The sequence below is a fragment of the Sminthopsis crassicaudata genome, chromosome 2, assembly GCF_048593235.1.
Source record: "Sminthopsis crassicaudata isolate SCR6 chromosome 2, ASM4859323v1, whole genome shotgun sequence".
Classification (NCBI taxonomy): Eukaryota; Metazoa; Chordata; class Mammalia; order Dasyuromorphia; family Dasyuridae; genus Sminthopsis; species Sminthopsis crassicaudata.
Window position 1 is genome coordinate 548,518,888 of NC_133618.1, and position 22,759 is coordinate 548,541,646.

General features: G+C 34.4%; 1 protein-coding gene across 1 annotated transcript in view; it reads left to right on the forward strand.

Annotated features, from left to right (window-relative positions):
- Positions 1-21,838, forward strand: part of TRPM1 (transient receptor potential cation channel subfamily M member 1) — a 187,847-nt gene extending 166,009 nt beyond the window's left edge. Inside the window, exons 25-27 of the mRNA XM_074294964.1 lie at positions 492-694; positions 1,483-1,615; positions 19,150-21,838. Of these exons, the coding sequence (XP_074151065.1) occupies positions 492-694; positions 1,483-1,615; positions 19,150-20,431 (1,618 nt within the window). The 3' untranslated portion in view covers positions 20,432-21,838. The remainder of the gene's footprint in view (positions 1-491; positions 695-1,482; positions 1,616-19,149) is intronic.
- The last annotated feature ends 921 nt before the right edge of the window (positions 21,839-22,759 follow it).

Below are 22,759 nucleotides of genomic sequence, written 5' to 3' on the forward strand. Positions count from 1 at the left end.
CCATGTCATTTTGGTCCTCTGAGACAGAAGGACAAACAACAGTCATACAAAGATGTAACAAAAATCATACATGTTAACTGATAATGCAATAAAATGTAGGTGGGGGATAAATTAGCAATTCAAATTTGCAGTGCTGCTAAATAAGCATCAACTTAATGATTTAGGTAATTTGGACATATAGACATATAAAAATCCTTCATTGATACTACAGTTTTTCTATTTTGTGTAAAATAGTACTCAAATGTTTTCTGAAATTTTTAGATCAACTAAAGCAAGTCATGTGAACTGGTACATATTATACAGGAATCTGATTTCACACTCTTTGGCTTTTTTTAAAAATTTAACTAAATTTTATATAATTCATACAATAGGGCCCAATATTAACAAGGAGGAATGCAGTTCACAGTCCAAAAGTAAACAATCTCCCTCCCTCCCTCTCTCTCTCTTTTTCTCTCCTCCCCATCTGTGTGTCTCTTTTTTTCTTTCCTTAGTAATACCTTCTTTGAAGTAAAGTCAATATCCAATCAAGTTTGGAAATTTCAGAGATATCAGCTGATCATGACATTTCATGACAGGCCAGTCTTACCTCCACCTATGATCATCTTGAGCCACCTCTACATAATCATCATGCGCCTCAGTGGCAGATGTAGAAAAAAGAGAAAAGGGGATCAAGATGAACGGGATCGGGGATTAAGTATGTAAAAGATTCAGTCTAAATCCATACTTTCTCGTAGTTTTCCTACAATTAGGCAAATTCATACTCTTTGGCTATTAAACAAAGAATGTTCCAATTTAGTATGCTCAAGAAATGTTAAATTATTTAAATTCATAAAAATAAAATATAGTTGTCTTTAGGCTTCCTAGTTCAACTACTATTCTTTTTATAATCCTATTCATTTTATGTTTATCTAAGTGTAGGCTGTTAAAATATGTATCTCAAGCTACCTAATGAAAATAAAGAGGGAAGTCACTGAGGAGAAATTATTTTAAAACAATTTTCTTTCTCTTAATCTAATACTTCTCTTAGAAGACTTTTAAAGAATTCATTATCTTTGCTTCACAAAAATAGTTGAAGAAGACACACAATTGATATCATCTGTAAAGTGCATATTTGTTTTCCCTTTGATTTGTGTTTGTATTTTATTTTTCTTATTAAGGTAATTTTATGGATTTTTCTTTCAAATTATCTACTTGGTTGTAGGTATAGGTTATTGTTATTACATATAAAGTCTCCTATTAGATGGGACTGGAAACTGGGGAAAATTCACAGTCAGAAGAAGCACCTATACAAAACAAATTAAATAAGAAATGGAATTAAATAAAAGTTAAAAGTTTTGAAAGTAGACAAGAATTCTCTCTAGCAAATCTTAATTAACTCTAAAATAATTCTAATTTTTTTACAAAAAAAACACAGCAGGGTCAATCTATGTTCACTATGCTACCATTTTTTTTTAAACATATCTTAAAATTTCCAAAAAACAGAATTATTTCTAAATGATGAAGAACTTAAGAAACTGCATGAATTTGAGGAACAATGTATGGAAGAATACTTTCAAGAGAAAGAGGATGAGCAGCAGTCATCCAATGATGAGAGGATCCGAGTTACATCTGAAAGGTGTGGAATGAAAGAATTCCTATTTTTTTTTTTTTTTGTTTTCTCTTTTGGAACTGTTTCTTTAATATATTTATGAGTGTATCACAAAGCATCATTTAATATTATTCTGAAATAGTATTTATTCAAACTTTTAGGCTTAATTTTTTGCCATTCTCAATCCACAGGACAACTTCAAATTAACACGTTTGTAAAACGAATCAGATTTAATTACAACATAGCTTGATTTTTTTCAAAGAAAATTGTAAATAGCTACCATTCAAGAGTTCAAAGTATATTTAAAATACACTTAACTCTCAATTATATGAGTCAAATTTTAGTGGATAGTGAGTGATAATACACAATGGTACACAGAATTTGGTGAAAGAATCTTGGAAAATGATGGTGATTCCCTTGACAAAAATTATGGAAGCATGGAAGAGGGATGAATTTGAAAGGAGCTAAGATTAGCAAAGAGATATTTAGTTCAGTTTTAAGTATGATGAGTTTTAGGAGTGAAGTATTCACTAAAAATTACCTAGATGTGGAAAATGTAGTTCCAGAATTCAGAGAAATTAGATTTGGGAGCCAATGAAAGAAAATTGAAAGAGAGAAGATTTGTCTTGAGTTCAAGGGATATTGACATGTAAGGGCCAAAAGATCAACAAAAGAGACTAATAAAATTGCCAGACAACTAGGAAGAAAACCTGGGTAAGCATTATGATTGATGCAAAGTAGAGAAAAGAGAATATTCTTGTAGACGGTATGGTCAACAATATAAACTACAAACAGGTAAATGGGGATGAGGACTAAGAAAAGTCATTTATATTTAATAAAATAAAAAGGCCTATATTATTAGAAAAGGTTATTGCAAAGAGAAGAAGAGGAAATTGGTACTGAGTGAAAGGAAAAAGAGTGAATCATGCTTCCTAGAAGATTAGCAGTAAAAAGAAAGAAAAAATATAGGATATAGATGGTAGAATCACGTAAAGGTTTTTGTTTTATTTATTTGCTTGTCCATTCGTTCATTTATTTACCTGTCTATTTTTTAAAGGATCTGGGAATAGTTGGTTATATTTATATACAGTGGGATATCAGTTTTTAGATGAAGAAAGCTAGAAGATAAGCAAGAAGGATGGAATGAGACTGATTGATAAGACGGGCTTCCAAAGAAGATGAGAGATTATAAGATAAAGAACATGAACAGAAGGGTTGGCCTTACAAGGGAAAGAGCTATTTTTTTTCTTGAGATGGAGCAATGAAGGCCAAGAAAAATGAAGATATGTTTTAAATAAGCCATAGGGGAGATGAAGGAGTTCTTGGTGGAAGAATCAGAAAGGGGGTAAAATAAAATAGAAGGGGAGACCTGAGGAGAAAGGAGAATATCTGGTATAATATCTATATGTGATAGTAAATTAGAGATGAATAAAATAATTATACTGTAGAAGAAAGGACCCAATGTAGGCAAAGGATATGAATTTGAGGAAGACCCAGTCATTATTATTATACAACTTCTTTCAACAGTGTTCAATAACTGAGGAATAGAGGTGGGAAAGTAAGGAAAGAGGATGATGAATGGCTAGTTGACAAGAAATTCAAAGGAGAAAAGTATATTAAGGAATGGACTACCTAGAGGATTAAGACAGTAAAGGATGTGAAACCTGAAAAAGGGTTGTAGACTCTTACAGAATAAGGAAGGAAAGAATGAATCCTGAGGATGAGTGAAGACAAATATAGATTTAAGAAGAGTAAAGTAGTGGAAAAGAAATTATGATCAGAAAGGGAAATGAATTTTAAAGGTGAAAGAGTGATGTTATAGCTTGCCAAAGGCAAGCATCATTTTTTTTTCTTAGTCTTCTCAGCACCTCAGAGTGCCAAACACATAAATACTTCTTAATTCTCAAAGATATTGATATTCATGAATAGCTGAGTTCACAAGGAAAGAGGGGTTGTGAGAGTTGAGAAGATTGATGACTGGGAAGTCACTATGTCTAAATATTATAATACTAAATACATGAATCTTAAAGATACCAGTGGGGATGGGCTGGAGAGAAAAGTTATGAGCCAGATACTGAAATGATTGATAGAGGAAGGAAAGTGACAGCACCAAGTATTTTGTGATAGGGGTATAGACTGATGGAATTAACCTTAAAGGAGAAGGTGCTGAGTGAGGATGAGGGGTCTGGAGAATAAGCATCAAGTTGACTACTAAACCTCTTCTACTAAGTATGGATCATGAAGTAAGCTGCTTGCCAGCACTGCAGAACACTGCAAGGATACTAGGCTCATAATAGCCTAGATTATAGCTGAAAGAGACTTTAAAAGCTATCTAACTCAGCTTCCTTATTTTACAGGCCCAAAGACTTTCCCAAAGTCACAGAGACAATTAAGAACATAGTAGGAATGTAACCCAAGGTCACTGAGGCATCTTCAGAAGGAGGCCAGGCTTCTATGACACCAGAAAGGGAAAGTATTTGAGAAAAAAAAGAGATCTAGGGTAAAAATCAGGTTGTGAACAGTGGGATGGAGCTCGCTTCTAGAAGCCTTTCCAATGTGGAAAAAAAGGAAAATAGGAACTAGGCAGGATAGGTTTGATCAGTAGGAAATAATGTGAATCCAGATCCAAAGAAAGAGGTTTTTGTCTTGATAGATGATTCTAAAAATGATGCTATGGGATCACAGTGACAGAAGTGGAGAAATTGCTTCGAATCATTGGCAGCATGTAGCTAGAAAATCACTATGTGTTTATATTTCTCTGTACCACAATTCTTGCCTAGAAGTGGGGCTGGGACCCCTTCTTAGCAGGAGTGTGGCAGAGATGAGAAGTGGTGAGAACCTAAGCCTGGCTACAGAGGTCCCTTCCATCTCCTCAGCAAGTTTATGAGAATGTGCTTATCTATCTATAAGAGAAGATTTTTTTTTCTTCCTATTTTTCTTGGCTAAGATCTCTAACAAAGATGAGGGCAATTCCTATGCATTTGTTTCTCTTTCTCATTGTTTTTCACTATTGAATTCCAGTGCTAAAGAGAAACTCTGTGGACTTGGTAGCAAATATGGACATCTTCCCTATACTTTAAAACCAACTTCATATTAAGGTGACTGTGATGAAAGAGAATGAAATAAAACTAAAGAATAAAAGTTTCTAAGGAATGAGTTAAAACTAGTCATCTCTATCTAACCTTTGGAATTAGTGTGGAACTTTCCCATCAATTTTTCAGCGACTTTTACATTTAAGGAGATAGTTTACCTTCCCCTGTCTTTATTGATAATTTACCTTTGGTCTTTGGATCCAGTAAATGGCACCACTTAAGTTGTTCATTCTGTTGACTTTCATTTCTATTCATTTTTTCCTGGGAATGAATTAACACTTTTGAAACTGAGGATGTGGGCTGTGAGTAGAGTCTATAAAATTTGTGCTATAATACATCAATTCCTTCCTTTGGTTACCTCATTGTTTACAACAATTTGTCAAACCCATAAAAGTCATTTTACAGAGCAAGCTAGAAAATTTCAGTGATTCATAATTCTCTCTCATCTACATAAGAAGTTTATGTATTTGTTAAAGCTTTCCACCCTGAGTTCTCTGCTTCTATATAAGAACAAATGTATATATGTATATCATCTATGTATACATGTATATATGTGCAAAATATGTACATAACATATGTATGTATATATGGTGCTGGAGCCAATAGAGTGAAACATTAAAGACACTAGAGAGACGCTGTAATGTAAGGAGCAATGTCTTAAGAGAAAATGATGGCATCGGGATATGGTTAACTATGGTGAAACATTTCCTCCTCTAAAAAAAGGCAAGATGAAAAGTTGTACAGATAAAGATTTTTTAGAGAGGAGAGAAAATGCATGTGTCATGGTCTTAGTCTTCTCCAGAAAAAGGCCAAATCAGTGGCTGAAAGGAAATAGACATGAGAAGCAAGAAAATGTGTGTAACACAAGACCACCCTGATCCCCATTGCCTGGAAGGCCACATAGGTTGGATTCTACCATTTCACCACTAGTACCCTTAAAAGTATTAGGAGATGTCTAGGTTCTTTGCAATTGGCTTTATCCTCCATTGATGGTTTTCCTCCATATATGTAGGAGGTGGTCTCTTCTACCTCAGTTTCGCTAATTACTAAATGGCAAATTAGCTTTTACAGAGAAATATTTTCTTCAAAACAATATAATTACAAACCTACAAACTTACTTCTTCAACATGTAGAAGGCATTACCTTACTCCCTTCTGCATATCTCAATCTCTGGGGAAGAGAAGAGGCTAGGGTTCATATTTTAGCTCTCTTTCTACAAAATATAGTTCCAGTTCAAAGTCTAAAACTCCACCTTAGGTTACAGTCCCAGGCATGCTAGCTTCTTAGGGCTTCAGTAGTGGTCCATCTAGAGTCATCATAGCCTGAACTCTCAATCCTGCAGAGATTATCTCTACCATCTGAAACTGAGATGGATAAACATATAGAAATATCTCTATACCCATTTCTCAAGTGATTGTGAATATAAAAGAGGGAAGCGGATCCTTCCCATTTCTCTAATTCAATTCATGACCCCCAGTCATGGGTGAACTATGAACTTCATCATCTGCACACAGCTTATGAGAAAGCAGCAGAAAGAGAAGAATGATTCAGTCTCTGCAGCTTTAAAGACATAGATAGTCAAAAGAAGCTGGAGATGAAATAGGCTTTGTGTTAGGTAAAACTGGCTCCTCAAGGGTATTCCATGATAGGAGAATTGCCCATGTGTAGAGAAGACGAGGTAATATGTGAGGAAAGTGGGGTTTAAATAAAATTTAGAAGGTTTAAAATAGCTATTGGATGTATTCTAGGAATTGACAAGAAATGAATAATAGCATGTCAGTTATTTCAGCCTGAGAGCATAAATGAATATGGCCTGTGGGAGCTATAAATGTGTAGGTACAATAATTATTGACAAAATATTAGATTAGGTATTAGTGATGGCTTCAATTTTGTGGGTAACAATGGAGTCTAGTATGGGCAGTGGATCAAGTTAAACATAGCTAGATTGAGCGGGTTTTAATTCTGTGGCTGTGGTAGAATACAAAGAATAGAAAGTGAGTAGTTTGTGGTGGGGAAATGGAAAGTCTCTCAAGTTCAAAATGTGAGAAATAGAGCTATGGCCACAGAATGAAGAGGCTAGGTATTGTCATATATGCTGCTATTTTATGGACATTTGTAGAGACAATGAGAAAAAGACTAAAGATATTCCAATTGCCTAGGATAACAGCTGCAAATATAATAGTGAGGGAGAACAGTAGACAAGTACTGAATCACCTATAAAGAAGACACTTCCTTATTCATAAGCAATTTCTTCCTCATCTGAGCTCATAGTATTTTGTTCCTATTTATGGACTTGACACATTCAACTGACTAATATAAATTAGTATTGTGTCCATTTATTTTCTAGAATGCAATGTCCTTAAGGACAATGATCCCATTTTATTTATCTCTGTATCTTCCCCAGTGCTTAGGCATTGAATCTAATAGATGTTTAATAAATTGTTAAATGAGTGAATGAATAACAGATACAGTGGCATAGTGAACAAAACACGGGATTAGGAGTTAACAAAGAATTGCCTTTCGATTTTATTTCTTATATTGGTTAAAACCAATCTGTAATGCCTAGTATTAAAAACTGTTAATAAATTCAAATTAAGTAGAGGGAAGATTCTCTTAATTGTGAGTTAATATACAGTAATTACTTCTACATTCTAGGGTTACAGGCATGATACCCTCCCCCAAGCAATCAGGAAAATCCATGTAAAATTTTTAGCCTTTTCTTTGCAGAGAAGTCTGAAGTATTATGATATTAAAAGATCACTGGTCTTTCAGGACATCTGTGATGTCTGCATAACTGCCAACCCATGACATATCAAAAACAGGATGAGGAAAGTCACACTGTGGAAGGGATACCTAGCAAACTATAAAAAGTTCAAGAGATAATTTCAAGACAATCATTTTAAAAATATTTTATTATTTTTTTAAAATTAATTTTATAATTATAACTTTTTTGGTAGTACATATGCATGGATAATTTTTTACAATATTATCCCTTGCACTCACTTCCAATTAATCATTTTATTAATCATATTAGTGGATAATTAATAAAAAGGATCAGTGGTACTCTGGAATGCCAAAGAAATTGCATGGAATTCATTTAATGCCCATATACCCTTTGAAAAGTTGTTGCTCCTGAAGACGGTAATCAACTTTGATTGTTTAACAATTAATGAGAAGAATGAATAGTACAATGAAAGGTGAGCCTATTCTAATGAGAAGCTGGGAAAATGACTTTCATTATGTTATTTACTTCTTGATCATCCTCAGCATTAGGCAATCTAGAAAACGAATCTACCTCCATCCAAGCCTGATTAGACCACAACTGATCAGAATTCACCTTACATTAAATTCTCCAGTTCCCCGATTGGGGCAAGAGCTCCAAGATTTCATCTCATCATTGGTCTTGCTATTCAGAGAAGTAAGCTTTGATTCAGTCTCCAAATGAGGAAGGGAAAGAATTCTGCATCTGTCCAACATTAACAATTGGTTATTTAATAATAATTTCCTTCAAGGGGATTGGGAGAAATTATGAAATTCAAATTGCATTTTGGTTCTGAAGCTTAAAATTTTTTCTAGTGTTTTTTTTTTTTTTTTACCTGCTTTATTTTTGAACACATGAAAACTACAGTTATAGAGTTGGAGAGGCAAGTTCTGTATAAGGAAATGGAAAGAAACAAAAATAGCCAGGTTTTATATTTTATAGTGGATAAGTCATTATTGTCTACAAATCTGGTCCATAATTGCAGGGTGGAAATAGTCTTAAAACTCAAGTACACAATGTCATGAGATCCTAAAACATGAATTTCTTCAGGTATCATCTGGCCTTAGTTATCTTACTAATATATTATATTATTTTATGTTGACATTTGGCCTTATCATTAATGAAATGTTTTCATATAATTTATAGAATATCTTACAGGTGATTTAAGATCATTACACATGAAAACTTGATTGCACATGAAACAAGTTGTAATAATAGAGTTACTATAGGACTCTACAGTTGTCAGCTTCACATACTTTTAAAAAATGCAGTAATTCCTCTCATGAGAATATGAATTTGCATCTGATACAATGAAAATACAAATCAAAATACTGAATTATTAGTTTACATATAATTTTGGAAGTTATTGCAAAACACTATTATAGCTTAAATACCAATATACTTGGATATAATTCAAATGGAAGATTTTACTGAAATTCTCTTGTAATGTTCTCTTCTCTAAATTATAATGTTCTCTGGGAGCAAGTTTCTTGTGGAGCTTCTGGGAGCAGCCTTCATTTCAGTTTAGTTCAATAATCCCAAATGCACCCAGGAGTTAAAGTCCAGATCCTTTATTTTCTCCTTCAAAGTCTTATTTCTTTTCCTGGGCCCATTAGCTTTCTTAGAGGCCTATCTCTCTCCTTGGTTCCAAGAGCTCTCTCTCCAAATGTCTCCATCCAGCACAAAGGTGGAAGTCGGAATGACTCTTGACTCCTCCTCCCAGAAAGGGGGCTTGTGGGTTTCTGTGGGTTTGGCCCTGAGAGCTTCTTGCTCATATTTCTGCCCGACTTGCGAATCTCCTCTTTATATATGCTCTCTAAAAGTGTGAACTCCTTTAAAAGGTATCAACTAAATACATTAGCACCTTGTTTCAAGTTCTGGCCCATAACATCTCCCTCTTTCTTTGATTTAGAACATAAGGTGATCATGACCTCCCTGACTTCTCAAGGAGGTGAGAACCTAAAAAACAAGGTGATCACGCCCTCCCTGACTTCTCAGGAAGGGAGACAAAAACACCAAAGGAAATGGGAAATCAAATCAGATTAGTGGGTTTCTGAATGGGCTCACTGTTAAAACAGGTATATATAAATCCATCAATATGGGAGATATTATACATAATTATATAAATTACATAAACACATAGTAACATAACACTGGCTAGTAGTGAAATAACATGAATCAACATGAAGAATTATACATGTCCATAAATCCCAGAAATAGTTCAAAAGGAATCTATTGTCCATTAGTTCATGTGCCAGGAATCCAATAATTACTGCAAGTTTTGAAGTCCTGCAGTAGACTCATCTTGTATTAGGGAATACAATGACTCTTTCAACATTTTTTCATCTCAAGGAATCCAATGATTCCTGCTGGTTTTCAAGTTCTGCAACAATCTTATCTTGTGTTAGGGAATCCAATGATTCCTGATGGTTTTCAATTCCTGCAACAGTCTCATCTTGTGTTAGGGAATGCAATGATTCCTGCAGATTTTGTTCTTAGGTCTTTCCCTTTGTTTCCAGATTTTTCTCTTTTTCTGTCTCTCTCCAAGTGCTCGTTGCCACCCATCTCTTTCCTTCTCCACCTGCTTCCTTGTCTGTCTGTAGAAATGCAAGCAAACCCTCTCTCCCAGGGAGTTAACCTATCTAATTCCCTTCTATTTACCACTTTCCAAATCTCTTCTCATCATCTGGCAATTATATTGAAGCTGTTTTCACTGGAAACTGCCCTGTTGGTTTAAAAGGCCTGTATTACCCCCAAGTTTAATCCCTTTCTGCTATCTGATTGCTTTTCTATTGGTTGATCATGTAATCCCTTTCTGCTATGTGATTGCTTTTTTGCTGATTGATCACATCAGAGTCCTGACTTTATAAAGACACTCTGAGTGTAACCTCAGCTGCCATTACTCCCCACCTGTCTTTTGATTGAGGTCTTGATTGAGGTCCTGCCTCTCATTTCTCTGGGTCAATCTACATTCTGAAGTCCAGTGGAAGCCCTTGTGGCATTTTGGACATAGGTTTTAGGTCTTCTCTCAGCCTGTCTTCTCACTCTATTTCCATTTCTACATTGGGCTCTCAGATGTCCAATCTTTCCACATTGAAAACATCGATGATTTTCTCTCGTAGTCCCTTGCCAAGAGGGACCCTGTTTTTCCATGTTTAGCATGGTCTGGTTACAATAAGCATTTGTGCCCACTGTAGCACAGTGTCTTATGATCTCTCAAGGAGCATCTTTGTGTAGTCCCCATATAATTCTTTTGCAAACCTCATTGACATTTTCCTTAGCCAAATGTCTGATCATTATTTCTGTAGCTGCATTTTCTCCAATGGTTCTTGTTACAACTTTTTGTAAACATTCCACAAATTCGGCAAAAGGTTCATTGGGTCCTTGCTCTAATTTTGCGAAGGCTTTCCCTCAATCTTTCTGCTGGGGAGGGAACCCCAAGCTTTTGTTGCAGCATTAATTAATCTGTTCTGAATTCTCTCCATACTGACCTTCACCAGCTAGTTGGTCAAAAGTGATTTGTAAATTAACTCCTGTTTGCCTATTGCGTCTGGCTTGAATCCTGTATAATTCATAATACTCTGAAAGCCACAACAAGTTTTGTCCAGGTTCTAAACATGTCCTTGCTATGGATTTCCAATCACTAGGGGTTAGGATTTCATAAGCCAAATTATCTATAACATCTTAAAATAAGATGATGTAGCCCCATAAAGATTGCAATCTTTTTTCAAATCCTTAATTTTTTCCAGATCAAAAGGAGTATATCTTCTCGTTTTTTTAACCTGAAGATCCAAGCTCTTCAATCACAGGCTATTCATTATAAAATCAGATATATCCTCTCCTTCATTTTTTAGCTTAACCAATGGTTTTTCTAATCTTGTCATAGGCTACTTAATAGGTTGTTCTGATTGCGTTACTGCCTCTCCCCCTCCTCCTTCTCCCTCCACCCATGAAGAGTTAATTGAGGGAGGTAGATCAGGGAATTGGAAATGATCTAATTTCTTCTGCTGTGAATTCTTATCTGATTCTTCATCCTTTTCACCTAGTTTATTTGGCACTTCCCCCTCCTGCTCTTTTTTCTTTTTCCTTATTCTATAACTTATATAATTTCCTAAAGCCAGTTGTATTAAATTATATGTATTAAGTGTATCTTTGGAAATTGAATCAAGTCCATTTTTATTGTAGTATTGACCAAGTTGCTCTCCTACTAATTTCTACTCCTCTAGATTCAATTCTTTTTCCATAGAAAACCAAGGAGATATGTACTGTATAGTTTCTAAAAGTTCAGTGATCTCCTCCCAAATTATAATAAAACCTTGCCTTTTCATAACACTGACAATTCTCTCTACACATTTTCCTTGAAGAGAAACAGAAGGGTATTTTCTAAACATCTGTCTCATTTCAACTGAAATATTACTTTAGTTCAACAAAGTTTCCTTGTTGAACTCACCCTAATTTCTGGGTCACAGAAGAAGGTTCTTGGTCCCACGTTCTGGCATCAAAATGTAATGTTCTCTTCTCTAAATTATAATGTTCTCTGGGAACAGGTTTCTTGTGGAGTTTCTGGGAGCAGCCTTCATTTCAGTTCAGTTCAATAATCCCAAATGCACCCAGGAGTTAAAGTCCAGATCCTTTATGTTCGCCTTCAAAGTCTTATCTCTTTTCCTGGGCCCGGTTAGCTTTCTTAGAGGCCTATCTCTCTCCTTGGTTCCAAGAGCTCTTTTTGAATGTCTCCATCCAGCACAAAGATGGAAGTCGGAATTGCTCTTGACTCCTCCTCCCAGAGAGTGGGCTTTTGGGTTTCTGTGGGTTTGGCCCTGAGAGTTTCTTGCTTATATTTCTGCCCAACTTGTGAATCTCCTTGACTTGTGAATCTCCTCTTTATATATGTTCTCTAAAGGTGTAAACTAAGTACACTAGCACTTTGTTTCAAGTTCTGGCCCATAACATTCTCTAATAAAGATGACATTTTAAATGTTAAAACACTTTAAAACTTTAGTCATATAACATTTAAATTAAATACCAGGAAGAAAGGTAGGTCAGAATACAGGTAAAAGATTATGGAGAATTTCTATTCATTTCACATATTGTAGAGGGCTGCAGATATCACCACATTTACACTGTGGTGATAAAAAAAATTTTTATTTACCAGGGATAGATTATAAATGATTTATGTAAAATTGAGTTTGTAAACCTGCTTAGTCCTTAACCAATGAGGACTCATCAAAAATCTAATGGTCAAGGTGACTAAAATTCAATATAGAAAATTATTCTTTGGGTCTTTTTAAAAAATCAAACATACAATGTTAAATTGATTCTAAAAACTTTTAAATATGATTACATTTCAGTTGGCAAAGCCAAGCTAACATCTCTCACTTACATGGATTAAAAGGAAAAAAAAGTAAAATTAAGTGATAACTAAATATTAATAGACCTAAATAAGGTATAAGTATATCCTTTTTAATTAAAAAAAATTTCTTTAAAGATTTGATTTCCAAATACTATTCTTCCCTCTCTTCTTGAGATGATAAGCAATCAGATATATGTGCAATTATGTAAAACATTCCCACATTAGTCATTTTATACAAGAAGACTAATAAAATTTAAATATACAAAAAAGAAAGTGAAAAATAACATGCTTCATCTGTATTCAATTAATATCATTTCTTTCTCTGGAGACAGATAGTATGTTTCATCATCAGTCCTTTGGGATTGTGTTGGATCATTGTATTGCTGAAAATAGCCAAGTCATTCATAGTTCTTCATTGAACAATATTGCTGTTAACTATATACAATATGTATCAGTTCTTGTAAGTCTTCCAGTTTTTCTGAAATCATCCTTGTCATTTCTTACAGCACATTAAGATTTCATTACAGTTATTTATATACCACAGTTTTAACCATTCTCCCAGTTGATGGACATCTCTTTGATTTACAATTCTTAGCCATCACAAAATGAACTGCTATAAATATTTTTGTACAAATATGCCCTTCCCCCCCTTTTTTGGATATTTGGAAATTTTACAAAATTTGGATAATTTTGGGTTTATTTGGATATTGTATTGCTGGATCAAAGGATATGCAGTTTTATAGCCCTTTTGACATAGTTTCAAATTGCTCTCTGTAATGGATGGTATGTACTTTTTTAAATGGAAGAAATCCAGAAAGCCTACTAATCACTGCATCATTTTAGGAAGCCAGAAAATAAAAGCAATGGTTATTATTTTGTAGTGGATTGTATAAAAATTACTTTATCATATTTTGTAAGATTCAACTATGGGGTATTCTGTCCAAGAATTTCAGGAGAAGATCTACACAAAAAAGTTGAGGATGGATATTGATTTGTAAATTAAGTACAGTTTAAAGTCTAGTTCAAAAAAAGAAATTATTCATTGTTAAGTGCATAGCTTTCATTTGTTTCTGGTTTCCTTTGATCTAAAAGAATGGGAAAGACTAGACCTCAGGAATTGTTCTAAAGGAATGCCACATGGGAAATCATATGTTTTGTGGTTAGAAAAAAAAAAAATTCCCTAATGCTTTTCTTAGGTTAAATGAGGAAAGTTTAGTATGTGGAGTCAATGCAACTATTAGGGAAAGAAAGACTTTTATAAAGGAAAGAAAACCCTATTCAAATTACTCTTATTATTCAGAAGAAAGGCCACTTATGGTCATAATAATTGGTGGAGATCTCCTTCAAATTTTTAAGAATCGGACAGGTGTGGCTCTGATAAAAGTTTTTCTCACCAAGATAAAATCAAAGGAGAAGAAAAACACATTACAAATATTTTTGGTTTTTTTACATTCCCAGTGTTTTAGCATAGTGCCTAACACATAGTAACTGCTTAATTAATACTTGTTGACTGCCTCATTGCCAGTAATATAAAGCCTAACATCTAAACCAGAATTTATCCCTTTGAAAAAAACAGATCATTAAATCATTATGTAAATAGCTACAATCAAAAGATAATTTCACTTGTAGTTGAGCTCCACCTCCCCACTCCACCACTCACTCAGAGGCCCGCATATGCACTCACGTGTATACACACACACACACACACACACACACACACACACACTTTTCAAATAAGTAAATAAAATAAATTGGATTTTCTTCATGGAAGGAGAGAAGCTTTGAGGAAGAGAGTTTATTTTCTGTTCAAATATTCTATTCTACTGCATGAGGAAATCTCACTTTAAAATAGTTGTTATTGTTGAGACTCTTTATGACCCCACCTGGGTTTTATTTGGTAAAGATATTAGAATGTTTTCCCATTTCCTTCTCCTCCCCATTTATAGATGAAGAACCCAGGCAAACAGGATTAAGTGATTTGCTCAGTCACATAGCTAATAAATGTCTGAGACCATATTTGAATTTAGGAAGATGAATCTTCCTGATTCTACTATCTCTATCTCTATCAGAAATTTACATTTCTGAGCCACTGGTCAATTGGTGACAATTGCTAAGGTCCTGGGTATTGAAGTGGGCATTAGCAGAGAAAGCTAATTTCTGAAGCACTGATAGGATTATAATACTTTCTGAGGCAAGCAAGAAGGGTACAGTTGGGTAACAAAGGTAACTGAACCTTTTGTTCCTAAATAGATCTTTTGTTTAAATGGACTGTCATTATAGTCCCATCTCAAGTAGAGGTCTTTAGAAATCCCACTTTATGCATCCAATCAATGATGTAAAACCTCAGAAGTTATATATCTACTATAAAACATCTGCCCATAATGTAGATCTTTGCCAAATTCCTTTTAAGATTAGACTGCTATGCTGCCTCCTGGTGTCTTCTCATCTCCTCTCCCCACCATTGCCTCTTGGTGTTTTTTCTCCTTATTATAGCTAACCCTTTTAAAGGTGCTAAATCCCTTGTAGGGTTAATCTATGGTGTAATCCTTTTCCCTTTGCTAACCTCATTTTAGAGTTAGTCTGCAGAGCTCTATGGATTTAGCCTACTAGTCAATGGTGTACTCCTACCTCATGGCATAATCTCTTTAATGGTGTCTTTCTTCTGGTTAATTGTGAATTACACTAGGGAATTTGTCTTTCCCCTAGTTAATTGCTAACATTTTTCCTTGCTTCCTCTGTGTTAAATCACATATTAAATAGCACTCCTTTATAACTTCTGATGGATGCCTATAACATAACTTCTTTGTCATGAACTAATTTCTATTATGTTACTTTAATATAACATTCTTTTTATAATCTGTTGCTCTCTTGAATTTATTTATCAGCACTCCTGATGTCTATTTTACCTCATCACAGACACAAAAAGCCTTGAAGTTAAGTAACTTGCTCAAGATCACACAGGTATAGAATACTGGAGCTTTCGATTAATCTGAATTAGCTCTCTTCACTGACCCTCTCACTGCAGATGTTCCCTCCACTGGCCAATCACAGGTCTATGTACCTTGGAAGATGGTATTCTAGGTGACTGTGACCAAAGACTTTATAAGCCCTACTTATCATCATTCTGGTGAGGAGTCTTTCTTGAGGTGGGTCTTAAATCAATCCATCACAGGTACTATGCTCCCTATCATCTCCTAATGTCAAAAACAGCTATTTCTGCCACAGCCTGGAAAAGAAAATAAGACAAATAATTTCAAGGACAAAAGGAAAAGTTAAGTCAAACAAATATCTCTCAGTCTCAGAAAAAGAGAAGGATGAAAAAACTTCTTTATTAGGGAAAAAATATGAAGTTTTATATTTCTTAGGAGGAATAAGAAGATTAAAAGAATTGAGGGAGGACTATTTGAGTTAAACACTTGCTAACAAAAGCAAACCTTTTCCCTTACTTTATGTCAGAAATTTGTCATCCAGGTTCTTTCTACAAACATCACAATAACATTTCAACTAAAACCAGTGAATTCATCAATTCTATTATTTCTTCCAGAGATGTAGTTTGTAATCTTTCTATCCTTCCCCACCCTATACATCTTCTCCATTTCTCAAAAATTTGCTATGGGCAGTAGCAGGAAGTGGGGGTGGAGGGATGTTACATATAGGATGAAAGAGATTTGTCTTTTTCCAAAATCATAAGGATACCAGTGAAGAACTATCCATTTCTTATCTCTCAATTTTGCCACATTACCAGTCCACTTTCTCTTCTTGGCAGAGTTCTTTGATTACATCAGAATCCTTATTAGTTAGATGTTGCAGCTTGCTCACACTTATTACACCTTCTGTATGAAAATTAAATTTTAATTCTTTGGAGTCAGTGATATTCCATGCTGTGTAACTATATAGACATACCAGCAAAATATTAGCATTTAAAAGATGGGCCTTTTTACTGTCATGTGAAGAACTTTGTTATTTCCTGATAGCTATCATTCTTGTTTAGCACTCAGGGCCCAACTCATTGTTTTTATATATTGTTTCTAGATAGACTTATGGTTTGACAAGTCCCATAGAATCTTTATCCAAATGCAAGTGAAAATCTGTTCAATAAACATTCTTTATCCACTTAATCTTTCTCATGTGGATGGACAACCCAAACTCCCTTCTGTGATTTCAGATCTTTTTCAGGAGGATGTACAATATTATGGGATTTGATATAATCAGCATGTCATACAGAAACAGAAACACCTGAAGGACTTGACAAAGCCTCACCGAATCTCCTCCATCACAATGTAAATACCTTTGACAAACATATATCCTCCTATTTAAAACCATATTCGAAATTTATCAGAGAATTCAACAGAATTACCTCTGTTGTTAAACTTTATAAAGAATTTACAGGGATATTGGTCAACCTGCCATCTGGGGAAAGGAGTGGGGGGAAGGAGGGGAAAAGTTGAAACAAAAAGTTTTGCAATTGTCAATGCTTGAAAATTACCTAAGCATACAATCTTTGTAAAAATTAATTAAATTAATTAATTAATTTTACAAAAAGAATTTACATGGAGGAGGCAAATAGAACATAGGTTGATAATTACTTTATGCTATCTAGTACTCTTAGAGAATAATAATAAGGTCCTTGATTTTTTTTTTCATTCCTTTTCTATCTTCCCCCCCCCCCCCCCCCGTTAGATACTTCATACATAGGTCCCTCTATGCTTTCATAATTGTATCACCTCTAGAACAGTTTTCTCTATATATATAAACGTGAACCAATCTGCTTTGTCTACCTTTGTTTTCTTTCTATAGCCTCTATTAGCACATGTTGAACTATAATTTTAGGGTCCAAATGTGGTGATTCCATCATCCTTCATGGATAAAATGTCTAGACATGATTCCTCCACTGCCTCACCACCCACATTGTTCTCAACTCTATGCAATTTGGCTTCTGCCTCAACCAGTCTAGATAAGCTACTTTCTATAAGATTACCAGAGACCTCTTAATCACCAAATCTTATGACCTTTTCCCATTACTCAAACTCCTTGATAACTCTGCTGCTTTTGACACTGTTGAACATGTTAAACATCTCCTCCTCATGGAATAATTTATCTTCCTTCGTTTTCAAAGTCATCATACTACCCTAGTTCTCCGCCTTCTTCTAAAACTATTCTTTCTATATTCTTATCCTCTTCTGGACATGTATGTAGGTATATGTATATGTAAATATCTTTAGTCCTAGCCTCTTATAAATCAGCATTGCCAACTGCCATACAGAGAATCTCTACATGCAACTAATAAAGAGGAAGCTAAACAGTGAATCCAGTTTCAAGTAGCTAGGTATAAAAATGGTTAAGTAGAATAAGAAAATGAATGCAGTGTGAATTTTGTAATACTCAGTTCCCAAAATCTTAACCTCATTTCCACCTAATAATGTCTTCTTCCTCACTTTACTTTATTTAAACCCTCATATTCAGTTCTGCTTTCTGAACTGGTTCTCCAGCTAAACACCATATCTTGCCCTTCCCAAACCATTTACTTTTGCTCTCTTCTGGACACAGCTTTTCTACCTGTCTTGGAGGCTTCAACCCTGAGCCACTGAAAAACCTCTGATTCCAGCAGAGGTGGTTCCTGGGATTGACAGAAACAGAATAGAAATAATTTGTACTATATACTTCCTTTGCTCCTTAAGAAGCTAAATGCACCTCATGTGATTTATAGCTGATGTTTAAGTTATGCTTATGGAATATTAGAATTCTACAGGCAATCACCAGTGGTTCTAGAGAAAAACAATTAACCGTGAAATACTGTGATGCCCTGGTGTTACAAAATATAATCTCATTAAGTCAATATTGATCTATTCAAAGAAGTGAATGATTTAAAGAAAATTATTTCTTAGCTAATGTTTCATTATTTTATTAATTTAATTAGTTGATAGTACATTCCCCCCCAGTACTTTAAATTTCAAAGCAATTTAGATTTTGTCACATTCTATTTTGCTATCAAAATATAATTGCTTACATAACGTATTAGATTGTAAACTCCTTGAAGGCAAGGGTTATCTTTTGGCTCTTTTTGCATACTCAATGCTTAACACAATGCCTAGTATTTGTTAGGTATTTAATATTTATTGATTGATTGACCTGGTCATAGCCAGGCACTTTTTTTGTCCAATTTAATATTTGTATCTTAGACTAATTACTAGCTAGTTTTATATCTATATCTATACATAAACACACATACACACATATAAAGTTTCTATGAAGACTAAATATTCAGTGTTTTCTTGGATTTTAAAAGCCTAAAAATCTCATTATTATGTTACTTCTTTAGACTCTTAATATATTCAATTTATTATTTTCTATTTAACAGAGTTGAAAATATGTCAATGAGATTAGAAGAAGTAAATGAAAGAGAAAACTTTATGAAAGCTTCACTACAAACAGTAGACCTTCGACTCTCTCAGCTAGAAGACCTATCAAGTAGAATGGTAAATGCTCTTGAAAAACTTGCAGGAATTGATAAATCTGAACTGGTACCAACACGATCCAGGGCATCTTCAGAATGTGATATAACTTTTCTTCTTAGACAAAGTAGTATCAACAGTTCTGATGGTTATAGCATGTATCGATATCATTTCAATGGAGAAGAGTTAGTTTATGAGGATAGTATCATTCCTCTGTCACCTGGGCCTGGATTGCATAAAAAAACTTGTTCATTTCGTGTAAAGGATGAGAAGGATGGTCATGAAACAAGGATGCATCTGGTACCAGAACGTCAAGGAAGCCTTTGTATGATATCCAACACAAATACATCAACAACACAAGATTGCTGTAAAATCACATTAGACAATGTACAGGATGTTTTGCCAAAATCTGGTCCAAACATTGGTATTTCAACAGAAGATGAAAAGCAGGAAAATTCAAAAAATGATGAAACTGTTTCCCAAGGCTTAAATCAAACAGATGTTATGAACGAACAGGCCAGATCCAGATCAGATTTTCAGAATACTCAGTTAAAAGTAGAAAGGACAAAGTTAGAAGAAGCTATTTCTTACCCATTAGAAAAAACAAAAATAACACGTTACTACCCTGATAAAACTTTAAACACAACTATGAAGTCTAGAAGTTTTGTGTTTTTGCATGAAAGAAAGTTAACTGGTGGAGTTAATAACTGGAGTACCAACTATAGTTCAATAATGGACCAAGTGTGCCCCATGACAGTTGAACAGTGGACTACAGAATGGAAATATCAAGTTGAAAGGAAAATTTCACGATCTCATAGTACAGATTTCCCTTTAACTGTATCTGAAACTGCAATGCAAGCAGAGCAGAAAGAGCATTTAACAGACAAAGAAGATAAAAGTGATGTTAGAGAAGCAGTTTCCAAAGCTTCTTGTAGTTCTCTAGCTATCATTGGCAAAACTTCAACTACAACAGAAACATTATTGTCTGTGAAACCAGAACAAACTTGGGGATTCCCTTCTGTCCGGTCAAAAAGTTTACACATTCATTCTCCGACTACCAAGTCCATTCAGAAAAAACTGGATCGACCTGGGCATGCCAGCAGTGTAACTAACCTAGTAGTGTCTGGAAGTACTGCAGAAACACAGAATGCTAAACAAGAGAAAGCCTCCACAGAAACTGAGTGTTAAAAAAAGGGGGGGGGGGGAAGAGACAGGTGCTATCTTGATTAGTTAAGACAAAGGATTTAGCATAGCTTTCTAAAAAATTTGTTCATAATTTTGGGGGCTAATTTTGCTTTTATTTTAAAATAAAATACTAATGCCCCAAGCTTAAATCATTGTTCTGTTGAATCAGAGACATAATACTTCAAGAAAACTTTCTCACATGTTTTGTTTTTATGTTACCTTCAATCTCCAATTTGTTCATTCATCCAGAAAATCATAATTAATAACAAATAATAAAAAAGAAACAGAAAAAAGCAATTCAATAAAACTAACATCAACTGAATCCAATGATTCAGATAAGGATGTTACCTCATCCTAAATACCCAACTCCACTTCTGCAAAGAAGAGAGAGGAAGGGTGTTCTCATGTCTCTTCTCAAGAGCCAAGCTTGGTTATTATAGCCACAGAGTTCAGTTTAGGATACTACGTAATGAATTTAGTGTTGTTCAGGCAGTACAGAGCTAAATGAAACTAAAAATCATAAATCACATAATGTGCAAGATGAGAGGCACCTTAGACATTACTACATCAAGAAAAAAATAACTAATCAGTATGGAAACAACAAAGTCCTGATTTCTGTGAGATTTAGCGTGCTAAAGAGTAAAAATGTGAACACCACTGCCACATACTCCTCGGACAGAAATAGAATAAAAGTTTAAAATGTGTGAACAAAGGTAGGATGTGGAAGGAGGAAAATATAAATGCATAAAGTTTATGTGGTAGAAAAGCTAGTCGACTAGAAGTCTTCAAAGATTTGAGACCCTATTCTTATAAGAAAGTCATTTAACTTCCAGGAACTGCAGGCTCCTCCCCAGGAGAATCTGGGAAATACTACTTAGCACAGAAGTTATGAAGAAAATACTTCATGGATTGTAAAGCCTTATGTAAATGTAAGCTATTATTATAATTTGGGGAGTGGTAGAAACCATCTAAGATTTGCTCTGTGGCTGCCATGCAAAGTATCAGATTTAGAGAATGTTTTAAGTTCTATAGAGAAATCACTATATCTGTTTATAAAATGACAGCATTTATTTTGTAACAGTCAAGATTTTTCTTAAGGAAAATAAAGGATCTAGTAATAAGGTATCCTAAATATATTGCTTGTTTGTACATTTTTATTTGCCTATAGTCTCCCCATTTATATTTCTAGTTCCTTGAGCATAAAGATTATCTACACTCTGTTTGAATCACCACCTTCCCTTATCCCCAAATTTAAACACAATGCTTGGTACACAGTATATACTTAATAAATTCTTATAACTCCTAGAATAGGATTATCACTAACCTCTAATTATACCTATATAGTTGTAATTATAGATTCATAGTTATTGATAAAACTCAAAGACTGGTGTTAAAAAAATCATAACTCTCCTTTTAGCCTACAAGAAACTTCTCTTTTTACCCTTCACCTCATTAAAATGTAGTTTATATTTAAGGATCACTGAAATGGAGCCAGTAACTTGTGAGCAAGCAAGCTTAGTCAGGGCTGACCTTGGCAAAAAGTGAAGTAGGAAATATATGTCTTGGACAACCTGCTGCCTTCACATTTAGTTATAACTGTACTAGCTTTATCTCCAAGTATTTCTCCTGTGCCTATAATCTTTTAAACTAATTAAGTGCAGGTGGCCCAGCACATAGAGCACCAGCCTTGAATTCAGGAGAACCCGAGTTCAAATCTGGTCTCAGACACTTAACACTTCCTAGCTATATGACCCTGGGCAAGTCACTTAACCCCAACCTCAGGAAAAATAAATAAATAAATAAACTAATTAAATGCAGAGGTGTTAGCTAATAAGAGCTTCAATTATTTCAGCACCTAGGATAATCATATTTTGTCATTATGTTTTCAAAATTCAGAGGACTAACCCTCAGTGGCAAAATTTCTGGCACAGTGGCAGGCCACAATGGAAGATGCCAATTGGTACAGGGGAGACCTTTCTAGAACTGTACAAATCAATGCCACATGGGTAGTTATCTATACTGCCCCCTTGTGTAAGGTCTAGCAATTTTGCTTCTAATTATTGAAATACTGCCTCTTGGTAGAAGTTGAATTTCTCTTTTATTGTTTCCAGCATTTGGGATTTATTTTTGTAGATAAAACATTTCATATATTATGATTTATAAATGACTTCTGTACTTCAATTTATGAAGGTTTTATAAATCCATATGGGCTAAAATTTTTCTTAAATAATGCTTTTTATTATTTTCTTCAATATCTGCTATACTGTCAAACCAGATATTTATAGCATTTTTTAGAAATATAAGAGGTTGCACTTTTTAATTTACCATACC